The 20,570-nt window shown below is 42.8% G+C and overlaps 3 protein-coding genes across 5 annotated transcripts; 2 read left to right on the top strand and 1 right to left on the bottom strand.

The window, feature by feature from the left end:
* Positions 1-238: 238 nt before the first annotated feature.
* Positions 239-15,325, top strand: LOC6537100 (GATA-binding factor A). Of its 3 annotated transcripts, none has more exons than XM_015192635.3 (4): positions 239-958; positions 12,995-13,633; positions 13,696-13,972; positions 14,040-15,325. In XM_015192635.3, exons 2-4 carry the CDS (start codon positions 13,142-13,144, stop codon positions 14,726-14,728), a joined length of 1,458 nt encoding a protein of 485 aa, XP_015048121.1. In that variant the 5' UTR covers positions 239-958; positions 12,995-13,141; the 3' UTR covers positions 14,729-15,325. The 3 variants fall into 3 exon arrangements, with proteins under 3 accessions (XP_015048121.1, XP_002097661.1, XP_015048120.1); XM_002097625.4 differs by lacking the exon at positions 239-958 and adding an exon at positions 8,871-9,410 and having other exon boundaries at positions 12,995-13,624; XM_015192634.3 differs by lacking the exon at positions 239-958 and adding an exon at positions 8,879-9,410.
* Positions 15,326-17,891: 2,566 nt separating this feature from the next.
* On the top strand, positions 17,892-19,071 carry LOC6537099 (circadian clock-controlled protein daywake). Its single transcript, XM_002097624.3, has 3 exons — positions 17,892-18,021; positions 18,159-18,399; positions 18,509-19,071. Exons 1-3 carry the CDS (start codon positions 17,892-17,894, stop codon positions 18,945-18,947), a joined length of 810 nt encoding a protein of 269 aa, XP_002097660.1. The 3' UTR covers positions 18,948-19,071.
* Positions 18,972-20,229, bottom strand: LOC6537098 (protein takeout). Its single transcript, XM_002097623.4, has 4 exons — positions 20,052-20,229; positions 19,581-19,900; positions 19,446-19,500; positions 18,972-19,391 (listed from the first exon to the last, which is right to left on the bottom strand). The coding sequence occupies exons 1-4, from the start codon at positions 20,152-20,154 to the stop codon at positions 19,090-19,092; spliced, it is 780 nt and encodes a 259-aa protein (XP_002097659.1). The 5' UTR covers positions 20,155-20,229; the 3' UTR covers positions 18,972-19,089.
* Between the last annotated feature and the right edge of the window lie 341 nt (positions 20,230-20,570).

Here is a 20,570-nt window from a genome sequence, read left to right as displayed (position 1 = left end):
TTAAGTAAGCGAGCGAGCAAGCAGGACGGGCTGCTAAGTGAGTGTGAGCGAGAGTGAGAGGGAGAGCGAGTGCTGGCAAGGCAACACCCACTTTTATACCGATAGCGAGTGAGAGTGTGTGTGTGTCAGGCGTGCGTGTGAATGGGAAACCCGTTTGTTTGCCCGCAAGAGTGCAGTCAGTCGCTCTCTCAGCGCACATCCAACCGGAAGCCCAAAAGAAACGCGCGTGTGTGACCGTATACCGCGTATGTGTGCCATATGTGTGCCAGAGTTTCCCCATTCCAATCAGAACGAACACACACACTGACGGAGGCGGTGCGACAAGGAGTCCCCGTCGAATTTGAAATTCCTTGCCTTCAGTTGGATTCCGAACGTTTATGCGCGACACGCGAAACGGAAACGCAGCGTATGAAGCGAGCGAAACGCGATTTTGCCGTCGCCAAAAACGAAAAATAGGAGTGATCTATAACAGCTATCATCCATCGATTGAAAACTGGAAAACTCACCGTTTTTAATAGCCCGCATTTTGATTAATTGAGCGGGTTTCGGTTCTCGCATCCGCTGTTTCATTGGCCATCTTTGGCTAACTCAATAGCTGCCGAAAGCAATAGTGTATCTGTGAGTGATCTGTGATCTTTGCCTTTTTTGTTCGTACCCATCAAAAGTTTGTGGATTTCGTGTGATTTGTGGCGCTTTTATTTGGACTTCAGCATTCAAAATCAAATCAAACCGCGCACACATAACAAAAACTCACAAAACGTTTGCTGTGAAAACAATAAATGCGATTTAAAAGCAGTTTACATTTCTGTTTAACCGCCCAACAAAAAGGCCATTAAGTGCCATAACTGCCAATTGGCATACGAATCTTGATTAGCATAAATCACACAAAGCCTTTGGAGATACGCAGACGAATCAAACGGACAGAAAATACAGATAGTCTCTGTTTATACAAAACTATGTAAGTTTAAATTAGATTTAATTAATTTTAGTTATTTGGCTTTTACTTACTTATAAGTATGTTTAATTTGATACATAACACGTTTATTAAAAACGGAGCACTCAGTCCAATCCTTCAATCAAACAATCCTTTTTGGAACTCTACTTACTTAAAATACGGTAAGGATCTTATAATTATAGCTAATCATCAATTGGAAAATCCTTCTTTAATCTTTATATCAACCAAACATCTTGATTTTTACATCCCCATTTGTATAAACATCAGAAAATTAAAAAACTGGTTTCAACTCCAGTGGCGACTCATTAGATCGCTGTTAAGTGCCATTCAATGATCTATTTCAATGATTGGCGAACTGCAACTTTGTGTGAAAACAGTTACAGCTTAAATTAGACATAAGCAATATGATGTTATATCAATTAGCTAAGCTAATGATCAACCACAACACAATCTTTATTGATCAACAATGAAATTAGCATGGGACTGATGTAAAGCCATGTAACATGTTAAGACTGCGTTAAGATAGCAATCTAAATAAAGAAACTCGTTCACGATAGTCTATGATAAACCTAGAAGAAATCATTTTAAATGCATTTTGAGATACCCAGAAGCCAACAATGTGAAAGGGTCGTAAATTTGGCCCACAAAAATTGGCAACTAAATCATTTTCGATGGTGCCATTAGCGGCTGGGCGTATATCAGATTTATACTGCCTCGGGCATTGTTGTATTTATCAATAATTTAATTGAATTGTAATTTATGCGCTTGAGTTTTATATTCTGGCATTAACTGCCATAAAATATAGCAAGAAATGCCATAAATTTCCGATCAACTTTTGAGCTGTCAAGAAGGAAAGGAAAGGGGTTGTCCCCGGAGAGGTATTGATATGAACTTGGCGTCCATTGGCAGTTGACACGAGTGCAGTTTTGTTTCGATTAGCTCCCCTTTGAAAGACGCAGTGTCAAAAATCTTTCAGACTTCCATTCAACAGCCAGTTGGCCGTTATTGATGGGAGCCAGCCAAACGGCAGTCGAATGCTAACAGCCGTTGAAAACAGTTGAAAACTGGCTCTTGTTTCATGCATTTTTCAACACTCACTTGCCACTGGCACTCCAGTAGTTGGCATAATTACTTGCACAATTGCACTGCAGATACATAAATTGCCGACTCGGGCCAACCCCAACAAAAGACTCCAGTGCAAAACTTGCGAGAACAACGGACGGCAGTCATTAACATTCGAATTACCATTAACATTAGCTGGTATCACTATTCATTAGGGTCTCGACTCCTCTCCGCTCGAAACATGGCCAAAACTCTTTGGTAATGCACATAAATTAGAGCAAGGTGTAAGCAGCTGACAAGAAAAGGGGCGAGGGGGTTTTAGACAGAAAGAAAAGAAATGAAATGGCTTGGCAACAATTAGGCATCTTAAACAGACTTTTTCGATAGTTTGATTACACTCAAAGTGGTCTTATCGCCTACAATTTGTGCTATATGCATGCAATATTGTAATGGTAGTAGTAGTGGGATATTTATATTTTGCAACCAAATCTATAATACTCAAATTCAAAGAATTGGTTTATGCATATTCTTGGGATTAGAAAAATAAAGATTTGGACTTCAAAATTAAGAAGAATCCCATTACTAGGAAAATCGAAATGTGGAATATAATCTTGACAAAAATATCCACGCTTTTGGTATATCTAATCGCGATATCGATGCGAAATAGTCCTTGAATTGTAAAAACCCATTCTATAATCTTTATGCTTATCCTTGACCAGACCAATTAGTTACCTTGCAACCCTTTGCTACACTTTCACTTCCGAGCAGAGGCCAAAAACTTGTCGTCCTTCTTAAGGTACTAACAAGTGTCATTCCATAAAGCAATTAACTGCTGGCGCCACCACTAACAGGACAACAGAATGGATGACCCAGACATCCGAGAGGTCGGAGAATGGAATCCCATAGGGCCCGACCGTGTTGACAATGACACAACATGACGGCAGATTCCCGAACGCAGGAAAATATTGCAAAAAGTGCCATAAAATCATTAGGTGGAAAACAGTAAAGGCAAGTCCGTAGGGGCCATAAAAGCAGGCCAAAGGCTAGCCAATCTCATGGCCTTTCATGCCCCGGAGGAGGTCATGAGTCAAAAGCGCTGCGTGTGACCAGTGGCACAGGTTACATGATCCCTATTCCTATTCCTGTTCCGTCCACTTGCAGTGGGTTTGTGGATGGATCTGTGTGCGTGCTTAAGCGCCTTTTAATTTATGACACTTTTATGAGACCAACAGAAACCCATAAAACTGAAATTGGCTTCAAGCATCAGGAAAGAAGGCAAAACAAAACTAGTTAAATGGCTCTGACTTTGTCTCCAGCTATGGCCGAAAGAATTTTTGGGAAATTGCATCATAAATCCTAACCCAAATTGATGTGCGAGGCCAAGTCAAAGGCTATTTAGGGATAGGGTTACCAGGCACTCAAATGAATTATTCGATATCTAATACAGTAGAAATAATAATTATATTACATTTTATAAAAATTCACATGAGTCGTACAAATAATTTCTTACTTGTGCTTGTAGATTAGATAAATGTATGTAGTAGATTTAAAGAAAGCTGTATTTCTTCCACAATTTTATATAAAAAGGGCAACGTCTTAGTAGTCAATAATTTCTAATTTCTTAAAGCAACTTGACAACTCTGCTCAAGCAACCCCCAGGCAAACCTGGTTGAAATGCAAACTGCACAACCCAACCCAACCTAATTATGCAACTTCAACACTCGCTCGCCAGGCTGACCACCACCAGCCCACACAGCCCAATCCCAAGTCGACCAAACTGAACTGAACCCGGCATGTGGACATATCCATAACCATATTCATTCAGGTAGAGCCGGCTCCGAGAATGCAGCACGCAAGTGGAAAGTGTATCGGAGGCAGAAACAACTGGCACTGGCAGGCGGATGATAAATGCCCTGGCTGCACTTTGCATCGAGCAGGTCAACGGGCCAGGAACACCGAGCCCAATAGGAAGTACAGCCCTGGTCTGGAGACCCATTGACCCATCGTCCTGGAAGTCCTGCCGTGCCCTGCAAGACGGCGGCTAATTGCGTGTTAGCCAAGGACCCGGCCAAGAGCAGATAGGAGATCCTGGCGAGGTCCTGGTACTTCTCGGTAGCCGGGAACTTGGCGTCAGCAGTCTGAGCTGCTTGCTGTGTGGGTTATATGTGTTATATGCGCTATATTTGAAGGTATTCTGAAAACATTGAAAAACTACTCACAGGATTTCTTGAAGTAAAACTTATCGTACATTTTATTTTAGTAAATCATCCGTTGTTATTTAGAAATAGTTTGCAAGTCATTATTGTTTTTTTTTCAAATATGAATAATAAAAACATAATAGAACATTCGGTCACTGTTCTCCAATCCTTATCCGCAAATATTGTTTACCAGTGGCGCAAGATTAAATTCCTATCGCATTTCCACATTAATCATATATGGTATAAGTTTTAGTCTGAATACAAAGAGTCAGTCCGATAAGCTCGCCTTACTCATGGCCTTATGGAACCCACGCAAAAGAGGCATAATCTTCGGACTTATCGGTGGGTCTTAGGGGAAGCTGTGGTGCACAAGCTCCAACAATAAATTGTGCTGGAGAAAACTGATTTCGATACCGCCTGCAGTTGAACCTTATCGTGATATTTCTCAGGCTTAAAGTTCATCTGTGGCTCGGATCGGCGCCAAAGGCTCATAAAAAACTTTCGAATACTGCCGAATGCACATTTGCCTTCTTCATTAGGTGGCCATAATTAGTTAATTAAAGGCTAGAAAAATTAGGCGACATCTTTTCACAGTCAAGAGCGCCGATTAAATCTTGATTTTTCCACAGCAATTAATTCCCTGCGGTCCCCCTCTTTCGCTGTGTGTTTCTCTCTGATCTCACAAATGTAAATGTCACCCAAGAGGGAGCGAGACGTGAAGACATAAGCCGCGCCGACGCCAAGACACTTAAAAGCTTTGCTCAGGAGCCGACGGAACGATCGGCGGAGTGGGGCCAAATCGAGCGACATATTCGAGGCAAATTCCTCGAGAATCTGAATATGTCGGACCGCGTGCCGAAAACTTGTCACAGCCTACACACAGAAAAACATTTGTATATATGTAAATATATGCACATACATCTTTAGTATTTTAAACATTTTTCTTAGCTCTTAGTAATCATATTAAACTAGTAGTTGAAGCTCAAACTGTATTTATCAAAAAATAATTTATAAATTTTTTCAATTTGCGATCTTTGTTAATATGACTAGCCGTTTTTTTCCAGTGCATTAAATTATACTGCATATATCAGGGAGAAACGGGGACACCTTCTTGGTATCGTTGTATCGGCGGAGACCAAAAAGGTCAGATATAGACGCCATCCGCCATCTATGCTGGCCACTAAGGACACCTTAATAAAGTTTGTTGCTTGAGTCTTTCGTTATTCACACGCCCCATAGCCCACGAACAGAAAATGGGCCAACATAAGTGCGCTCACTGAACACAGATACGCGTATCGCGCTTGTAATTAATTATAAAACAAAATGTACAGCCAAATGTAATATTATCAGAACAATAGTTGCAATAAGTCCCCATTTCCGCCATCAGTTCCCTGCCGAAGGCACGGTGATAAGCATTAATGCGCCTCTATCCGCAGCGATGTTTATAGACTGACACACACTAAAAATCAGCGATTGGAACAATCATTACAGAGAGGGGCGGGGGGCTCACTTATCTTTCCATATTCAAATTGAGTTCTTTGCTAGTACTTCGTTTTTTGTTTTTGTTGTTCGGGAATTTGTAAGTAGCCGTCGCACTTCAACTGCGTTTTAGTTGCCATGTCAAGTGCCTCCTTGAATTGAGTGCGGGCTGAAAAAGGAGGGGGGCAAGTGGGGTTGACGCTATGAAAACTGGAGCTCGGGAAGTTACTTTGATGAGTAACTGCCGCGGCTGTTAAAAAAGAGCCCCTAATAGTAATGCGATAACGAAACCAGATCGCAACTTTCGTGGCGCTAGAAAAATAACTGAGCCATTTGGGTACTAAGCATTTGGAGCAGTAAATAAAAACTAGTTTACATATATGGTATTCTGAAATACGTGGAATTTTTGATAACAAGTTGCTGATAAATACTATTAACTACTATTATACAAACTCAGATCTCTTAAGAATATTATTTATAGTTCCTTATGCTAGTTTAGCACACAGATTACATAGATATAGGTATTCTTTGTAATTATTTGTATGACTTATATAATTCTAAAAAGCATTAAAATGTGTCATATTAATAACCACTATTAAACGCTTTCTACTCACTATAAACCGCCTGATAGCCCGTCAATAGCCACACTGGCCTCTCCCAAGTTGCGATGGAAATGCCATCGAAGAACCTTGCTCATCTGAACCTCCATATTTCCTCCCTCAGCTAGATGCATTTGCGACATTAAAGACGAACCAAAGTCCATAATTACAAGCCTCAAACGACCTAAAACACTCAACAGCCGTGGGCCAAGTATGTCTTCGTCTGCCGACGACAGCTGGAAGATTCTCATAATTACGCATAAAGAAAGAAATAAACATACAAATTTGAATAAAAACGATATAACCGCAGAGACATCGCAGCCGCGGCCGCGACCACGGAGGTTGGAGTTGAGGCTGAAGCCGAATCTGTGGATCTCTGAATCCGAGGCTGGCCTGGCGCACTTCGGCATTAAGAATCGAACCACAAATCCACTTAAAATCACTACAAAAACCAATAAAGATCGCTTTCATCTTTGCCGAGAGGGAGATCCACATACCCAGCGAGCGGGGTAGAAAGACGTCGATGATGGCGATGGCGATGACGATCAATGGGAATTGTGATCATCGAGATGCAAAGTACCCGAGAATTAGACTTCACTGGGTTCCCTTCGAGTGCAGGGGTAGCAGATAGTCGGAGAAAGGGGTCGGACGGGGCGGATAAGCGGTGACGCCACTTTGAAAATTCTGGCGACATTTCCCCGACTCCAAGAACGGAGTCAATTGAAAGGTTTTCCATGGCTGGAAAAGGATTAGAGTGGAGCCGTGGCAATTATCATTTGTCTGCACGTTATCAATGGGCTCAGAGTATGAGCCCGAGAATGGCTCTCCTGCACTTTCTCCAGAGCCTTTCCCCTGGCGGTTTTTCCCATTTCCAGGAAAGCGCGTGCCTGCCCCATTCCGTTCGATAAGCTCCATAAAAACTTTATCGCCAACTCCGACTCCATCTCCACCTTCAACTTCGCAGTCGCCTTCAGATCGTGTGGATGATCACATTAACGGTCTGGCGCATGATATATAAAGCTGTTCACAAATTAAGGTCCATTAGCGCAGCAGGATGTGTCAGCGCGGATTGAAATATGCGCATGTCCGCCTCCTCTGCGTTCCTCCTCAGAAAACGCCATCCCTGCGGTTTTTGTTTTGACATCTTTCCTACCTCACCTTGGATTCGCTTGCTGACTGACTGACTTTCCTCGCCCTGCTTTTGTTTCCTCTTCTTTTTTCTGCCACCTATGCTTTGCATTTTAATGGAGTGAATCCGAGAACCTTTTCTTGTTTTGGCCGATTGCCAGAAACTAAGGCAAATTGCTTGATTAATGACGACTCCTGGGGTCTCCGGTCGCTTTGCGAGTGATTTGTGGTCGATTTGTGGTGGTGCGATGCGGAATCCCGAAACTAATGGCTTAGGACTTGACGAATTGAATTCTAGAAATTATCTCTAAAGATTCATAAAAAAAAGATTTACAAAAAAGGTTTGCCTTAATAGAGGATTAAATAATGGAATTTTAAGCACAATTATGTGATTAATTTTCTTTGTTAATATTCCATAACTATGCATGTATAGTATTATAATATTTATAATATTTATTGTGTACTTTGGATTGAAAGTGTGTGGATATACTTGGAAAGTGGTTTCCAACAAACTCTTTGTGTTTCCTCTAGCCCTACTTGCAACTCGATTCAACTGAATTAATCGCCTACCATTAGGTGCTATATAAACACAAGCACACACAGGGCTGAGCGATCAATTAATTCGAGCCTGTCCAGATCCTGTGATCCTTTCTCGGGGATAGACACACGCCCAGGCCATTTAATGAGCTGCTGACAATGGGCTGGACCTTCAGTGCCCACAATATCGCCTCGGTTTTCTGATTTGTGATACACACAAGAAAAATTGTATACGTTTCCAGTAGATATTGAGATTAAATAACTAAGAAGTACCTTAAAAAGATAGAAAATGGATACATTCACATACATAACTAGGTTGTTTAATTTGGAGAAGATAGATTCGTATCTTTCTAAGTTAACAAATAAATTTACATTTTTAAAAAAATATATTTTTAGGAACTCTTTGCATATTTCCATTTCATTTCTTTCTGTGTTAGAAATGGATAAAAGAAATGGGCATAGGATTCGGGATCGGGATCTGGAAAAGCGGATTAGGGAAGACGAGTGGTAGAGTGCCTACCGTTTCGGGTCTCAAGTGCCGACCTGGACCTGCCTCGATTTCCCGGCTCAAGTGTGCGGGACATCATTTTTCAAGACTTACATGAAATTGACTAATTTTCGAGTCAGCGCCGCTGCCGGCGTCGCTGCCGACGTAGGCGTCCGGAATGCACCTACAAATTTTTACCTGTCAGCCCAGTGCATCCCGCTCTGACTCGTGGAGATTGGGTGACATTGTGGCGGTGGACGGGGGCAGCGGGAAAGAGAGGGGCGATGACGACGGACTGCCTGCCCATTGATGAAATTGACTTTTTATGTTGTTGCCGTTGACTTCTTGCCGATCCGCTGCCCGCGTCGCAGTCGACGTCGACGTCAACGGATGGAACTGGATCTGGATATTTGGGATTAAGTTTTTGTTTACTCCGGGGCGTTTTTTAGTTTGTTTGTTCGCCTCAAGGAAGTCGGATCGTTGTGCTCCCGCTCTCAAGAAAAAAAAAACAAAAAATTAAACAAGAGACAACCAAAATTAAGAAAACAGGCACAAAAGCCCCGGAATCGGTTAAGTGCTCGTAAATGGATTAAAACGAAATTTATCGCTTTATAGGCCACATTAATCAAATGTCTTACAACAAGGCCCATAAAATGTCATATAAATAATAAACAAACTTCGTGTAAAAGTGCAATAAAACATTTCTGAGCTTGTTGCAATTAATCTGAATGTATTTGTGATACGATTATTTATTTACGCTTCCCAACGCCAGCGTTCATATCAATAACTAGCTGTACAGAATCGAATCAAATCAAATATATCCAAATCGGAAGCCCAATCCGTATCGGTTTCAACCTCAACTTGAACTGAGCTGCTTGCGTGGCCCATTAATCATTCTAAAAACGAGCTGCGAATCGCGAACTTTTCGGCCATAAATCATGGGCATCTTACTGAGTGATGGCGATGTAAGTTTACTCCAAGTTTTTCACGTTTTTGTTTATATGCCACCGAACTTGTGCTACAGCTTCTTTTTGGCTGGCGTATCGTGTTCCGAACTTGTTGAAATCTTTCAATCATAAAAAATACTTTTTAAATTTATTCTAACTATACTGCTACATTTAAGAAAGCAATTCATAAAGTAGTATTATTTTTAAGAATATTTTGGTCTTACTTAGTTTTCATATTACTTTAATTTCATTTATGATTTTAATTGGATTCCTGATAAGAGTAAATACTACTTTAACCCACTTTGGTTTCCCCCAATACCGCTGAATAGTTGATCAGATTCCAATAGTTGACTCAAATCGCATCGACGTTAATAACTCCTTAATCTACTTGCATCAATTAGTTGTAGTAAAATGACTCTCCTTAGACGAAATGAGCCTCGACAGGCGGCAAACTTAAATGGCTTAGCGATTAGGCCAAAACAAAATTTAAAATCGAAACAAGCTGCCAGGTTGGGGTAGGATCTGCTGCGCGGGGGAAGGGGAAAGAAAGGGGCAGTAGAAAGCACGGTGAGAGCCTGGAATAGCGAAGATCAATGAATGAATGAGTCAAGTGGAGGCGGCTGAAGTGGCGGGCAGTGGTGAGCAGTGGTGAGCGGTGGCGAGTGGAAAACAGGATCCTCCACTTGACGGCCGAGCGCCAGCTTAAGAGCGGGATGAAAACAAGATACAAGCACTCAAAGCGCCGCTCATCCTCGTTCTCCACTTATCCACCGGTCCCCCGACTCATCCTCCTCCTCCTCCTCCTGCTCCTGCTTGGGTTCCTTCTTTTCATCCTGGTTCTGGCTCCTCGGCCTTTGTTTTGTTTGTTGTTTTGCGCGGCCATTCCCGCTCAAGTGGTTTTCTCTGTTTGTTTTTGTTCCTTCATTTGCGGTGACAAATTATTAACGTTATACTTGGTATAGCTATAGGTTTCGGTATCCTCTTTTGATTCGCTTCTGCTCTACACTTGAAAACAAAAACAGAAATTATTACATTCATTATTTAGATATTAAAATGTTAATTTGAAATTTAAAGTATAAAGAGTAAATATGCGATTCAACTCGATTATAATGGATTATAATCATATTTTTATATTTATAGGAATCCCTTATTTTTAAACCAAATCTTAAAGTCTCATAGTTTTGGGTATGTAAATAAATTAAAATTTTACGACTTTTTACAAAAGTAACATGCACTTCTCCAAGTGCACTTTTTTAAATTGATTTTTTATGGCTGTTAATTTGAATTCCTCGCCTCCTTTGGGGATTTCGCGGCTTGTCCCTTTTGCTGATCGCTTTTTAATAAGCGCCAAGCCTCCTACCCTCCTTGAGTCGCCCATCGGGATCCCATACGTCATGATCCCTTCGATCCGTACTAAAGGCGACCTCTCATCGCTTTGCCTTTGCTTTTGCCTTTGTCTTTGCCTTTGTGTTTGCCCGGCTTGTTGACAATTTTTCGTGTGGTCGCCGCCTCCTTTGATCTCGCCCTGCAACTTCCAATCCCACTTTGAATCCATCGGCATCGCCATCGCCATCGCATCTCTCACTCTCACTCGGCGCTCCTTTGATCGAGTGATCTTCTGAAGGGAGCGACGTCATTATGCACGCGTGGTCAACTCTTTGATTGCCACCGTCGTGCCGTCCCTTTCGCACCCAGGCTCCGCTGGAATTTGGGGAGTTGCAGCCGAAAATGCTGCACCGATACTCACCTATCCCCTCTCCCTCCCCCTCACCCCCTCCACTTCACTCAATTAATTTGTTTTGACAGTTGCGTGTTGAGTCTTAAATATTATTGCTCATACGTCACGTTGCACTCGATCAATCTGATGGATTATCCCAGTGTGATTTAGCGCTGGCCAATTAAAGTTAAAGTTAGTGTTTAAAAATGTTTAAATTCGTTGAATAAATGAGTTTGCAGCAAACAAATGATACATATACAATTTACAATTTTTATAACTTTTAATTAAAACCATTTTACTTATTTTATAATCAGCTTAAATTATTTTTATCAAGCTTTAAATAGCGAAATACTTATCGTCCTATCGTCCTTTAGAAAACTTAAGTTGCCGCCGGCACTTTTATCCGGTAATACATTAGTTAATTCTTGCCCAACAACGCGACTTCCAGCAATTACATTCAACTGCAATTTAAATTTTTTAAATCCATGAATATTCCCAAACTGCCATTCCGAATACCCCGCCCCTTAAGTGGCCATCTGTTTACAAGTAAAATTTATTTGTAGCCCCCTCGCGGCAACGGCAATGAGAAAAATTAAAAATTTCATACATCATCGCATTAAATTTGTGGGATAAGATAAAGACGTCAAATGTTTTCCCCTCCTTTTTCGATTTTGCTGGTGCTGACTGTAAAGGCAATTTAAAAATATATTGGAATATATCCGCATAAATAAAAATATGCAATTGGCGCCTTAATTGAAAGCGATGTGAAGCACAGATTTCGATGATCGCTGTCGAGTTACGTTATTGTTTTTTATTTTGCCCGCGCTTTTGATTTCTTGGCTGTTGAACTTTTCTGAAATAGGAATACAAATATAAGAGTATGTGGGGAAAAACAGCCAACGCCACTTGAAAACATTTCCCTCATTTGGTGCAAAAATGTTGAATGAACAATGAAAATCTGTAGTGAAATAACAAACAATTGCTCCGATGAATTTGCAGTGTATTGATTAAGTTTAAAGATAATTCGCAATAACAAATTTGAAATGTTATTAAATAGTAGATAGTTAGGCTCTTTTACTACTTCGGGCGCTGCTCTACCTTCATCTTTTCTTCATGAAATCATATGTATGCGCAGTTCTCCAATTTTCATTTCGAAGTAAGAGTACCCAGTGCCTTCAAATGACACTTTATGGCATGCCCCTCAATCTCCTCCCTGAAATCGAAGTGCCTACGCACCAGATAAGTGCTGCGAAGCCAAAGATACAGATGCACAAACTCACGGATGCCCAAATACACGATACACGAGCAGTGTGGAGATGCAAGACGCTGAGCGCCATTAACTCGAGTTGCCAACTCGAAAGGGCGCAGTCCGGGAAAACGGGTTCCCACATGGAGGAGGGGGCGCCGCTCGGGGCAGGGGTGTTGAGCAGACGCAGGAGCTGCAGCAAGAACCGAATCCAAAATGGCTGCCAAGCAAGGGGAGTTGCCCAAGTGGCAGAGCATCCAATGGCAGTCCCTGAAGGAAAGAGATAGAACTGGGAGTTGGGCAAGGGATTTAAGGGGATGGGAGGGCAGATGATCTCTGGGAGAAGTCCTGCCCAAATTAACTATTACTTTTGGGTCGTTAATAACATAACGTTACTTAAGTTCTGCGAATTAAATCATAACAATGTATATATATATAATATATATACAAATGTCACAAACATATGGGACATATATAGGCTTGTTTTATTCAGTATTAACATACAGCTTAAATATTTAAAAATATTTAAATATTACAAAAAGTATTTTTGAATCAATTTTTTAAAGTTAGAACATATATTTTAATAAGAACATTATTCCTAACATGAAGTTGATATATATTTGTCCTTTCTGCTTTCAGTCCACCTCGGATCAGCAGTCGACACGCGACTATCCTCACTTCAGCGGCGATTATCAGAACGTGACGCTGCCGGTGGCCTCTGCTTCCACATCCGCATCCGCATCCGCCTCCGCCTCCGCTTCTGCAACCCACGCCGCCGCCGTAAAGATGTACCACAGCAGCGCCGTTGCGGCATACACAGATCTGGCTGCCGCCGGGAGTGCGGCTAGCGCCGGAGTCGGAGTCGGGGTGTCCGGCTATCACCAGCAGGCGGTGAACGCTCCGGTTTACGTGCCATCCAACCGACAGTACAACCACGTGGCCGCGCATTTCGGAAGCGCTGCGGCGCAGAATGCCTGGACCACGGAGGGATTTGGATCGGCCCATGCACAGTTCTACCCTCCAAACGCCGCCGTGATGATGGGCTCGTGGCGCAGTGCCTACGATCCGTCGGGATTCCAGCGATCCTCGCCCTACGAGAGCGCCATGGACTTCCAGTTCGGCGAAGGACGCGAGTGCGTCAATTGCGGCGCCATTTCCACTCCTTTGTGGCGGCGGGATGGAACCGGACACTACCTGTGCAACGCCTGCGGACTGTACCACAAGATGAACGGAATGAACCGGCCGCTGATCAAGCCTAGCAAGCGCCTGGTGAGTGCAGTGAGTAGACCCCTCGCATCCCCTCAAAATCTAAGTGCTAATCTGAATTTGCCTGCCTTTAGACTGCCACCAGGAGGATGGGCCTGTGCTGCACCAACTGCGGCACCCGAACCACCACACTGTGGAGGCGCAACAACGATGGCGAACCCGTGTGCAATGCCTGCGGATTGTACTACAAATTGCACGGTGTGAACAGACCGCTGGCCATGAGGAAGGATGGCATCCAGACCAGGAAGCGAAAGCCCAAGAAAACAGGCAGTGGTTCTGCGGGAGGAGCGGGCACGGGATCCGGAACAAGCTCCACCTTGGAGGCCATCAAGGAGTGCAAGGAGGAGCATGGTAAGTGGAGCATGAGCCACCCCACTTTAGATTTCCCAGACACTCATCACCTCTTTCCAATCTACAGATCTCAAACCCTCGCTCAGCTTGGAGCGCCACAGCCTCGGTAAGCTGCACACGGATATAAAGAGCAGCACCAGCAGCAGTAGCACCTTGATGGGACATCACAACACGCAGCAGCAGCAGCAGCAACAGCAGCAACAACAGCAACAGCAGCAGCAGCAATCGGCACACCAGCAATGCTTTCCCCTCTACGGACAGGCGACGACGCAGCAGCAGCACCAGCAACATGGCCACAGCATGACTCCATCCTCTGGACAGGCACAGTTAAGTGCCCGCCAGCTTCACGGAGCGGCAGGAACGCAGCTCTACACGCCCGGCAGCAGTTCCGGCGGAGGCAGTGCGTCTGCCTACACATCGCACAGTGCGGAGACGCCGGCCCTGAGCAACGGAACTCCCTCGCCCCACTACCAGCACCACCACCACCTCGGCGGATCCCATGGACACCATGTGACGGCAGCGGCGGCACATCACCATTTCCATGCCGCCGCCGCTGTCGCCGCTTACGGAGTGAAGACGGAGGCGAGTGCCACCAACTACGACTATGTGAACAACTGCTATTTCGGCGGCACCTTCGGTGCGCTCGGAGGAGCTGCATCCACAACGGCCATGGCAGGCGGAGCGGCCAGTGAACTGGCAGGCTACCATCACCAGCACAACGTCATCCAGGCAGCCAAGCTGATGGCCACCTCGTAAGGCTAGAACTTTGGGCTCCGGACACTGGCTCTGTGATGTGATCTCCTTCCTTCTCCAAAACTGCACCCACACTTAAAGCCTTCCTTGGAATCATGGCATTGAAAAGACTTTAGACATTAGGACTACTCGGTCTCGGTCTCGGTTTTGTTTAATTAAGTTTAGCTAATTGTGTTCCCTATCTGCAACGTATTTTGGGAATAAGATTGATTCTAAGTACCATTAACTAGCTAAATTTAATTGAATTCCGAGTCGCAAATAGGCCCTTTCTTAGTTAAGAGCTGCCAGAATGGCACTTAGTTTGTATTCTTTGTAAATAACTAATAGCAATTCTTGTTGTACAAATCTACGTCTATATGTATGTGCTTATCCATCAAGTTTTATGTGTGTACAGATATTGATTATCGCTTCGCTTGTAATGTATAATGTAGTTTCATTTAGGTCCTTACATAATCTCTTGTTCAAGTAGCTTAAATATTTTATGTGTTTTCCGCACTTCCCCACCAAACCCACTTAATAGAACATTTAGAAGTCTAGAATTAATATCATAGCTCTGCTCCATTCAATATGAACGCTAAATAAAGATTGTATTAAAATAAACTTTGAGTTTAGTATTTCTCCTTTGTGGGTCTAATATATATAGCGATAAATCCTTTCAGTATCTCATACAATGAATATAGTATACCTTGGCAAAGATTGCAATTCCTTTTGGTCAAAAAATGTGTATCCGTCCTTTTCTACCGGCTAAGTAGTTTTACCGTATTTGAGAGCTTTTATTCGAGCTTAAGGTGGATAAAAAGCGTTGCCTACTTTTAAGCGCAGCCTAAATTACCAATTTTACACAACATTCATATCTACATCACCTTACTTTCATACTAAAAAAGCCATTTAAAGTTTTTTTACAAAGTATTTATTATTTGTATGCAGCCCGCGAAATTTTATATGGCGAAGTAAACTGAAAATCAGTTAAATAGTTTTGTTCCAACGGTTGCCAATTTTTTTAAACATTTTCCCAATAATCGCTGTCGGGCTAGTTGGTCAATGTCAGAGTGTCAAAATGTACCATAAGCCAAGTGATAAACAATTAAATTACAGGCGTGACTTGCCTGCCAAGGTGCCAATTTAACAAGCCCAATCGAAGCTATTGACCTCTTGGCGCCAATTGCACGTGATCAGGTGCGGATTAGCCAAAAGCCACGGGAAAGCCCATGCAATTATTTGTTTTCTTTGCTTTTATGACACTGCTAAAAAAAATGTAGCAAAAAGTGATGGAGACGGCTGATTGCATCACTTGCGCTGACAACCTGGAGGTATTGAAAAAACTGCATAAAAAACCAGGAATGCACCAACAAGTGTGAAAATAAACGCCAATAAAACATAAATACAAAAAATCAATAGCGAGCATTAAACTCGTTTGTTTGGCGTTTAAAGAAAATAAAACGCTGGTTAATAATTCAAGCCGAACGTTGCGCAATCCCAGGCTTTACGAGTGGGACAACTTTTGCCGGTTCGACAGCTGTTCGATCTCGGCTGGATTTTATTTATATTGTTTTTATGGGCTAGTCGGTAAGGAAGCAGCTTCAATTTAAGATATCGCAATCCGCAGACACGATTTTCGGTAATTTCCGCACGCAACTTTTAAGTTCAAACACATGAGAGATGAACATGGATGATATTCGGATATTGTCACAACATGCAACATTGAAACCTTGGGGGAGAAAGATTATAATAATAATTATAAGTCACATAACAGTGGAATTTGCATATTCATGTTTTCGTAAACTGCGGCAATTAAGTGACTTTCAAATGACAAATGAGTGTTAGAGATGCAAGCGTGAGAAAAAGTAAAACGACAACGTTTTCAATAAACATTTTATTTTTATAATGTAAGAGAATTTTAAAAGCAAATACAAATTTTCCTACTTAGTATTTTAAAAGCAAATACAAATTTTCCTACTTAGTGTCACGAGATGTACTTTCTGGACCAGCTCTATGATAAGAATTAATTGGGGAGACTGCGTAACAGAAACTTGCAACCAGAGTGCACGCGACAAGCTCCACAGGTGGGGAGATTGTGGGGCATGGGCAGACTCGGTGGCCCTAGGCATTGGAGCACGAAGAGACCGAAAACCGGACAACACCCGTGACAATGAAGGGGCAAGGCAGTGTCGACGATCCCAGGCAGACAGACAGCTCCAACTCCAACTCCAACGCCCGGTGCCATCGAGCCACGTCTGCGTAATACCAGAAGTAGTCAACAGGTGAACAACTTCGGGGGAGCTCTGGTGGAGCTCGAAGCAGGCCAGCCCATACAGACATACTTCATATGTGTGTTGTATGTATGTATGTGTGGCAGCGTGTGTGTGGCGCAACGTTCATAAACATAAACAAGCTGGGAATCGGTGGCGTTTACGCGGCAAACGAAAGTAAAATTTAAGGCAACATAAAAGCACAAATATCAATACAACAAATAAAACATCCCAAATATTCGGTCAAGTGGTGGAGCTTCATGTGCACTACACTTGGGAAAGTTGGCATAGTACCTGCAGTAATTAAAGCCGATGAAGCTCAACGAGTTGAGTGGCTTTTATAAAATTAATCGTTCACACATTGGGCATTAAATATAATTAAATAGCTTTCTTTTCCCTACAATTTCTTCTTTGAAGTACCTCTATAAACTAGCGACGTTCCCAGTAACATCCGTGACTTATTCTGTAGAAAGAACAATTCTTTTCAACACCAAAACGTATGCTACATTTTTGGTTTAACATCTTGTACATTTCTTTATAGCCTTGTCCATAAAAAATGTAAAATAAAAACTATTCCTTAAAAGTGCGTTGCTTTTAAAACTTTTTTCATCTACTTTTTTCGGTGGTCACTTGGCAGGCGGGCAAACGAGTGGTACCGAAATTGCGGAATTCGTAACGCCAGTGCGGGAAAAAAAGTGTATGTAAAACTGGCCGCAAAAGCAGCACACGAAAACACAACTATTGTTGGCCATCATGGCCTTCGATGGTTTCGTTCGACTTTTCTCTTGGCTATCCCGGCACTTGGTCTCGAGCCATCGTCGCCAACGGTCGCGCTCAACGGATAGCGGATTTCACGCCACGGATTAAAGTGCCGAACCAAAGGATACCCCTTGCTTTAGTTTCGTTTGCCCGTAAACATGGCTAGCACATCATACTGGAAGTTGGCCGTTAGCTTGAGCGTTTTCGGTTCTATCTGCCTGATACCAGGCTCCCACGGGGCGTATACTCGCGAAATTGTTAACGACAAGCTGCCGTTGCAGGAGAGGCGTAAGTAACGTTGGCCGACAGACCTGACAGATGTTGTGCTCAACTCTAATATTTAACTAACAAAGAAAAATTTAAAAAACTAAAAAATAAATTCGACTGAAAAACAAATGTATAACCCAATATCCTTTGTCTCCCAGCCCCGTGGCTGCAGACGTGCAAACGCTCTAATCCGAATGAGGACAAGTGCTTTCGGCAACTCTTCGAGGGATGCTTTCCGGCACTAGCCGCCGGAATTCCGGAGATCGGGGTAAAGAGTTTCGAGCCCCTAAACATTGACCAGGTGTCGGTGTCCAAGGGCAGTGGCAACCTCGTGCTCTCGGGAGGATTTCAGGACCTGGTCATCCGGGGACCGTCTAACGCGACTGTGCGACGAGCCAGGTAATAAAACATAAACCACTGAAATGAGTAATAAAATTGATTTAAATTAAAGTACATAAAACCAAATAGCTAATAACACACACAATCATTTTTATCCGCTACTGTTTAGCTTGGATCTTGAGCGGCGCCTGCTAAACTTCGAGCTGGAGCTACCAAGGCTTAGAATCCGGGCCAAGTACAACCTGAAGGGAAATATCCTACTTTTACCTCTTGTGGGCAATGGAGACGTGGCTATGGCGCTGAAGAACGTACACACAACCGTGTACACAAGGATCTCTCTACGGAACGAGACTCGTACGGGCGACGAGATCATCCATATAGATGAAATGAAGGTGGGCTTCGATGTGGGCGCCATGAGAATCCACCTAAAGAATCTATTCAACGGAAACGAAATTCTGGCGGCATCGATTAACTCGTTTCTCAATCAAAACGGCAAAGAGGTGATAGCGGAGCTGCGTCCAGACTTGGAACTGGGACTGGCGGACATCTTTCATGGACTGTGGAACAATGTCTTCTCCAAGATGCCCACCAAACTTTGGCTGGTTTAGTGATCTTCAGGACCACGTCCGCCGTTTTTGTATTATATTTATAATTTATTTCGCTTTTAATTGTGTGCTTATTCCGTAGGCTACTGTTTGTACTACGATTAAATCTTTAAGATAGACAAAAAAATATGCTTCACTCGATATATTACTTGGGCAGCAGATCATCGTAGCTAAAGGAAGCAAACAATTTATCCACGGAGGCCCTCAAAATATCCACCAGCGCCTTGGTCATCAACGGACGCACTTCATCGGCCAGGGCCTTCCAGTTCTCGTTGAGGAACTCGTTCATGCGATCGCCCAATGCCTTGTCCCCGTTGAAAAGGTTATCCAGATGAATGTGGACATCAGATAGCTCGTACTTGACCGTCACAGTGTTGATCTTCAAGAAGTTTGCTCCATTCTTTTTGTACTCCTGTCCAATCAGCTCGGTTCGCATGGTGATGTTAACTGCAGGATTATTACCAATGAATATATATCAAAGGTCTGGATCATTTATCTTACCCAAATCCACATTGCAGTGGCCATCGCCCAGAAGTGGCATCATCATAATTTTTCCCTAAAATAATAGAACAGTTTATAGTTAAGCTAGTTTAGTTTAGATTTTCGAACAGACAAATTTCATACTTCTCTACTGACCTTAATGCTGTAGTCCGATTCCATATGCAGCTTTGGGAAGGTCAGAGACACAATGAACTTTAGTTTTGAAGGCTCCAGGCGCAGCTCATTGACCGTGTGCCTCGAGATGCCTGTGACTTTGACGTTTCGGTACACCGAGTGCAAGTAGATGGCCCCGGAGTCCTGGTCCATCTTGACCTGAGGAACAACCAGTGGCTCCATGGCCGGTATATACAGCTCAGGAATACCCTCCATAAGACGTGGACGCAGTGCTTCATAAGATTCCCGAGCGCAAGTGTCTAGGTCGGGTGCATTGCGATGGCATACCTTAAGAAAAGATGCTAAAATGACGAAGCAACAAAATTATTTTACGATCTTCATATAAATTGAAGTTTAATCTAAAGAAAACCATTATAACCATTCCCTGAGTAATTATTAGGAAAAAGATAAGAAAAACAAAACTAATCTATAAGTAGATTTTGATTTACGTACGCAGCTGATCCGTCTTTTTCGCCTGAGGTTTGGCTGTTGTCCACTCTATATGTAGTACTACTCCTAGGACCAAAAGCAAGCCCGTCAAACTGAATTGGTTCATTTCGTGTTTCCTTGCGATCTCCTTAAAGTTCTGACTATGGTCACCGGCTTTCGGCTTGTGGTGGCTGCCCAGTTGCTCGATTCGCTTTTATAGCCACGTCTGGCATGGCCAAAAGCCGACTAATTCTCTGTTCTGCCGCATGTGCAATTTCCCGTGACATTGCAATCCTCAGCAAGTTTCATTTCAATTGACCAAGCCAAGCTATATACAGCTGTTTATTCAGAAATTAAGCAGTCTGTTATATACATATATATCAACAAGTTTTTGTTTTGTCTTTAGCCAAAAGAAAAATACGTTCACTTTATCAGCTGTAGTGAATATATATGCTTTTGAAAATAACAAAATAAAATTGTTAGAAATTTAAGCTAAGCTGTACGAAAAGTCATACATTTAAATATACATAATTGTAAATAAAT

Source organism: Drosophila yakuba, chromosome 3R, assembly GCF_016746365.2.
Source record: "Drosophila yakuba strain Tai18E2 chromosome 3R, Prin_Dyak_Tai18E2_2.1, whole genome shotgun sequence".
In the NCBI taxonomy this organism is placed as follows: domain Eukaryota; kingdom Metazoa; phylum Arthropoda; class Insecta; order Diptera; family Drosophilidae; genus Drosophila; species Drosophila yakuba.
Note: the sequence above shows the minus strand (reverse complement) of the source record. Positions and strands in the feature narration are given on the sequence as shown.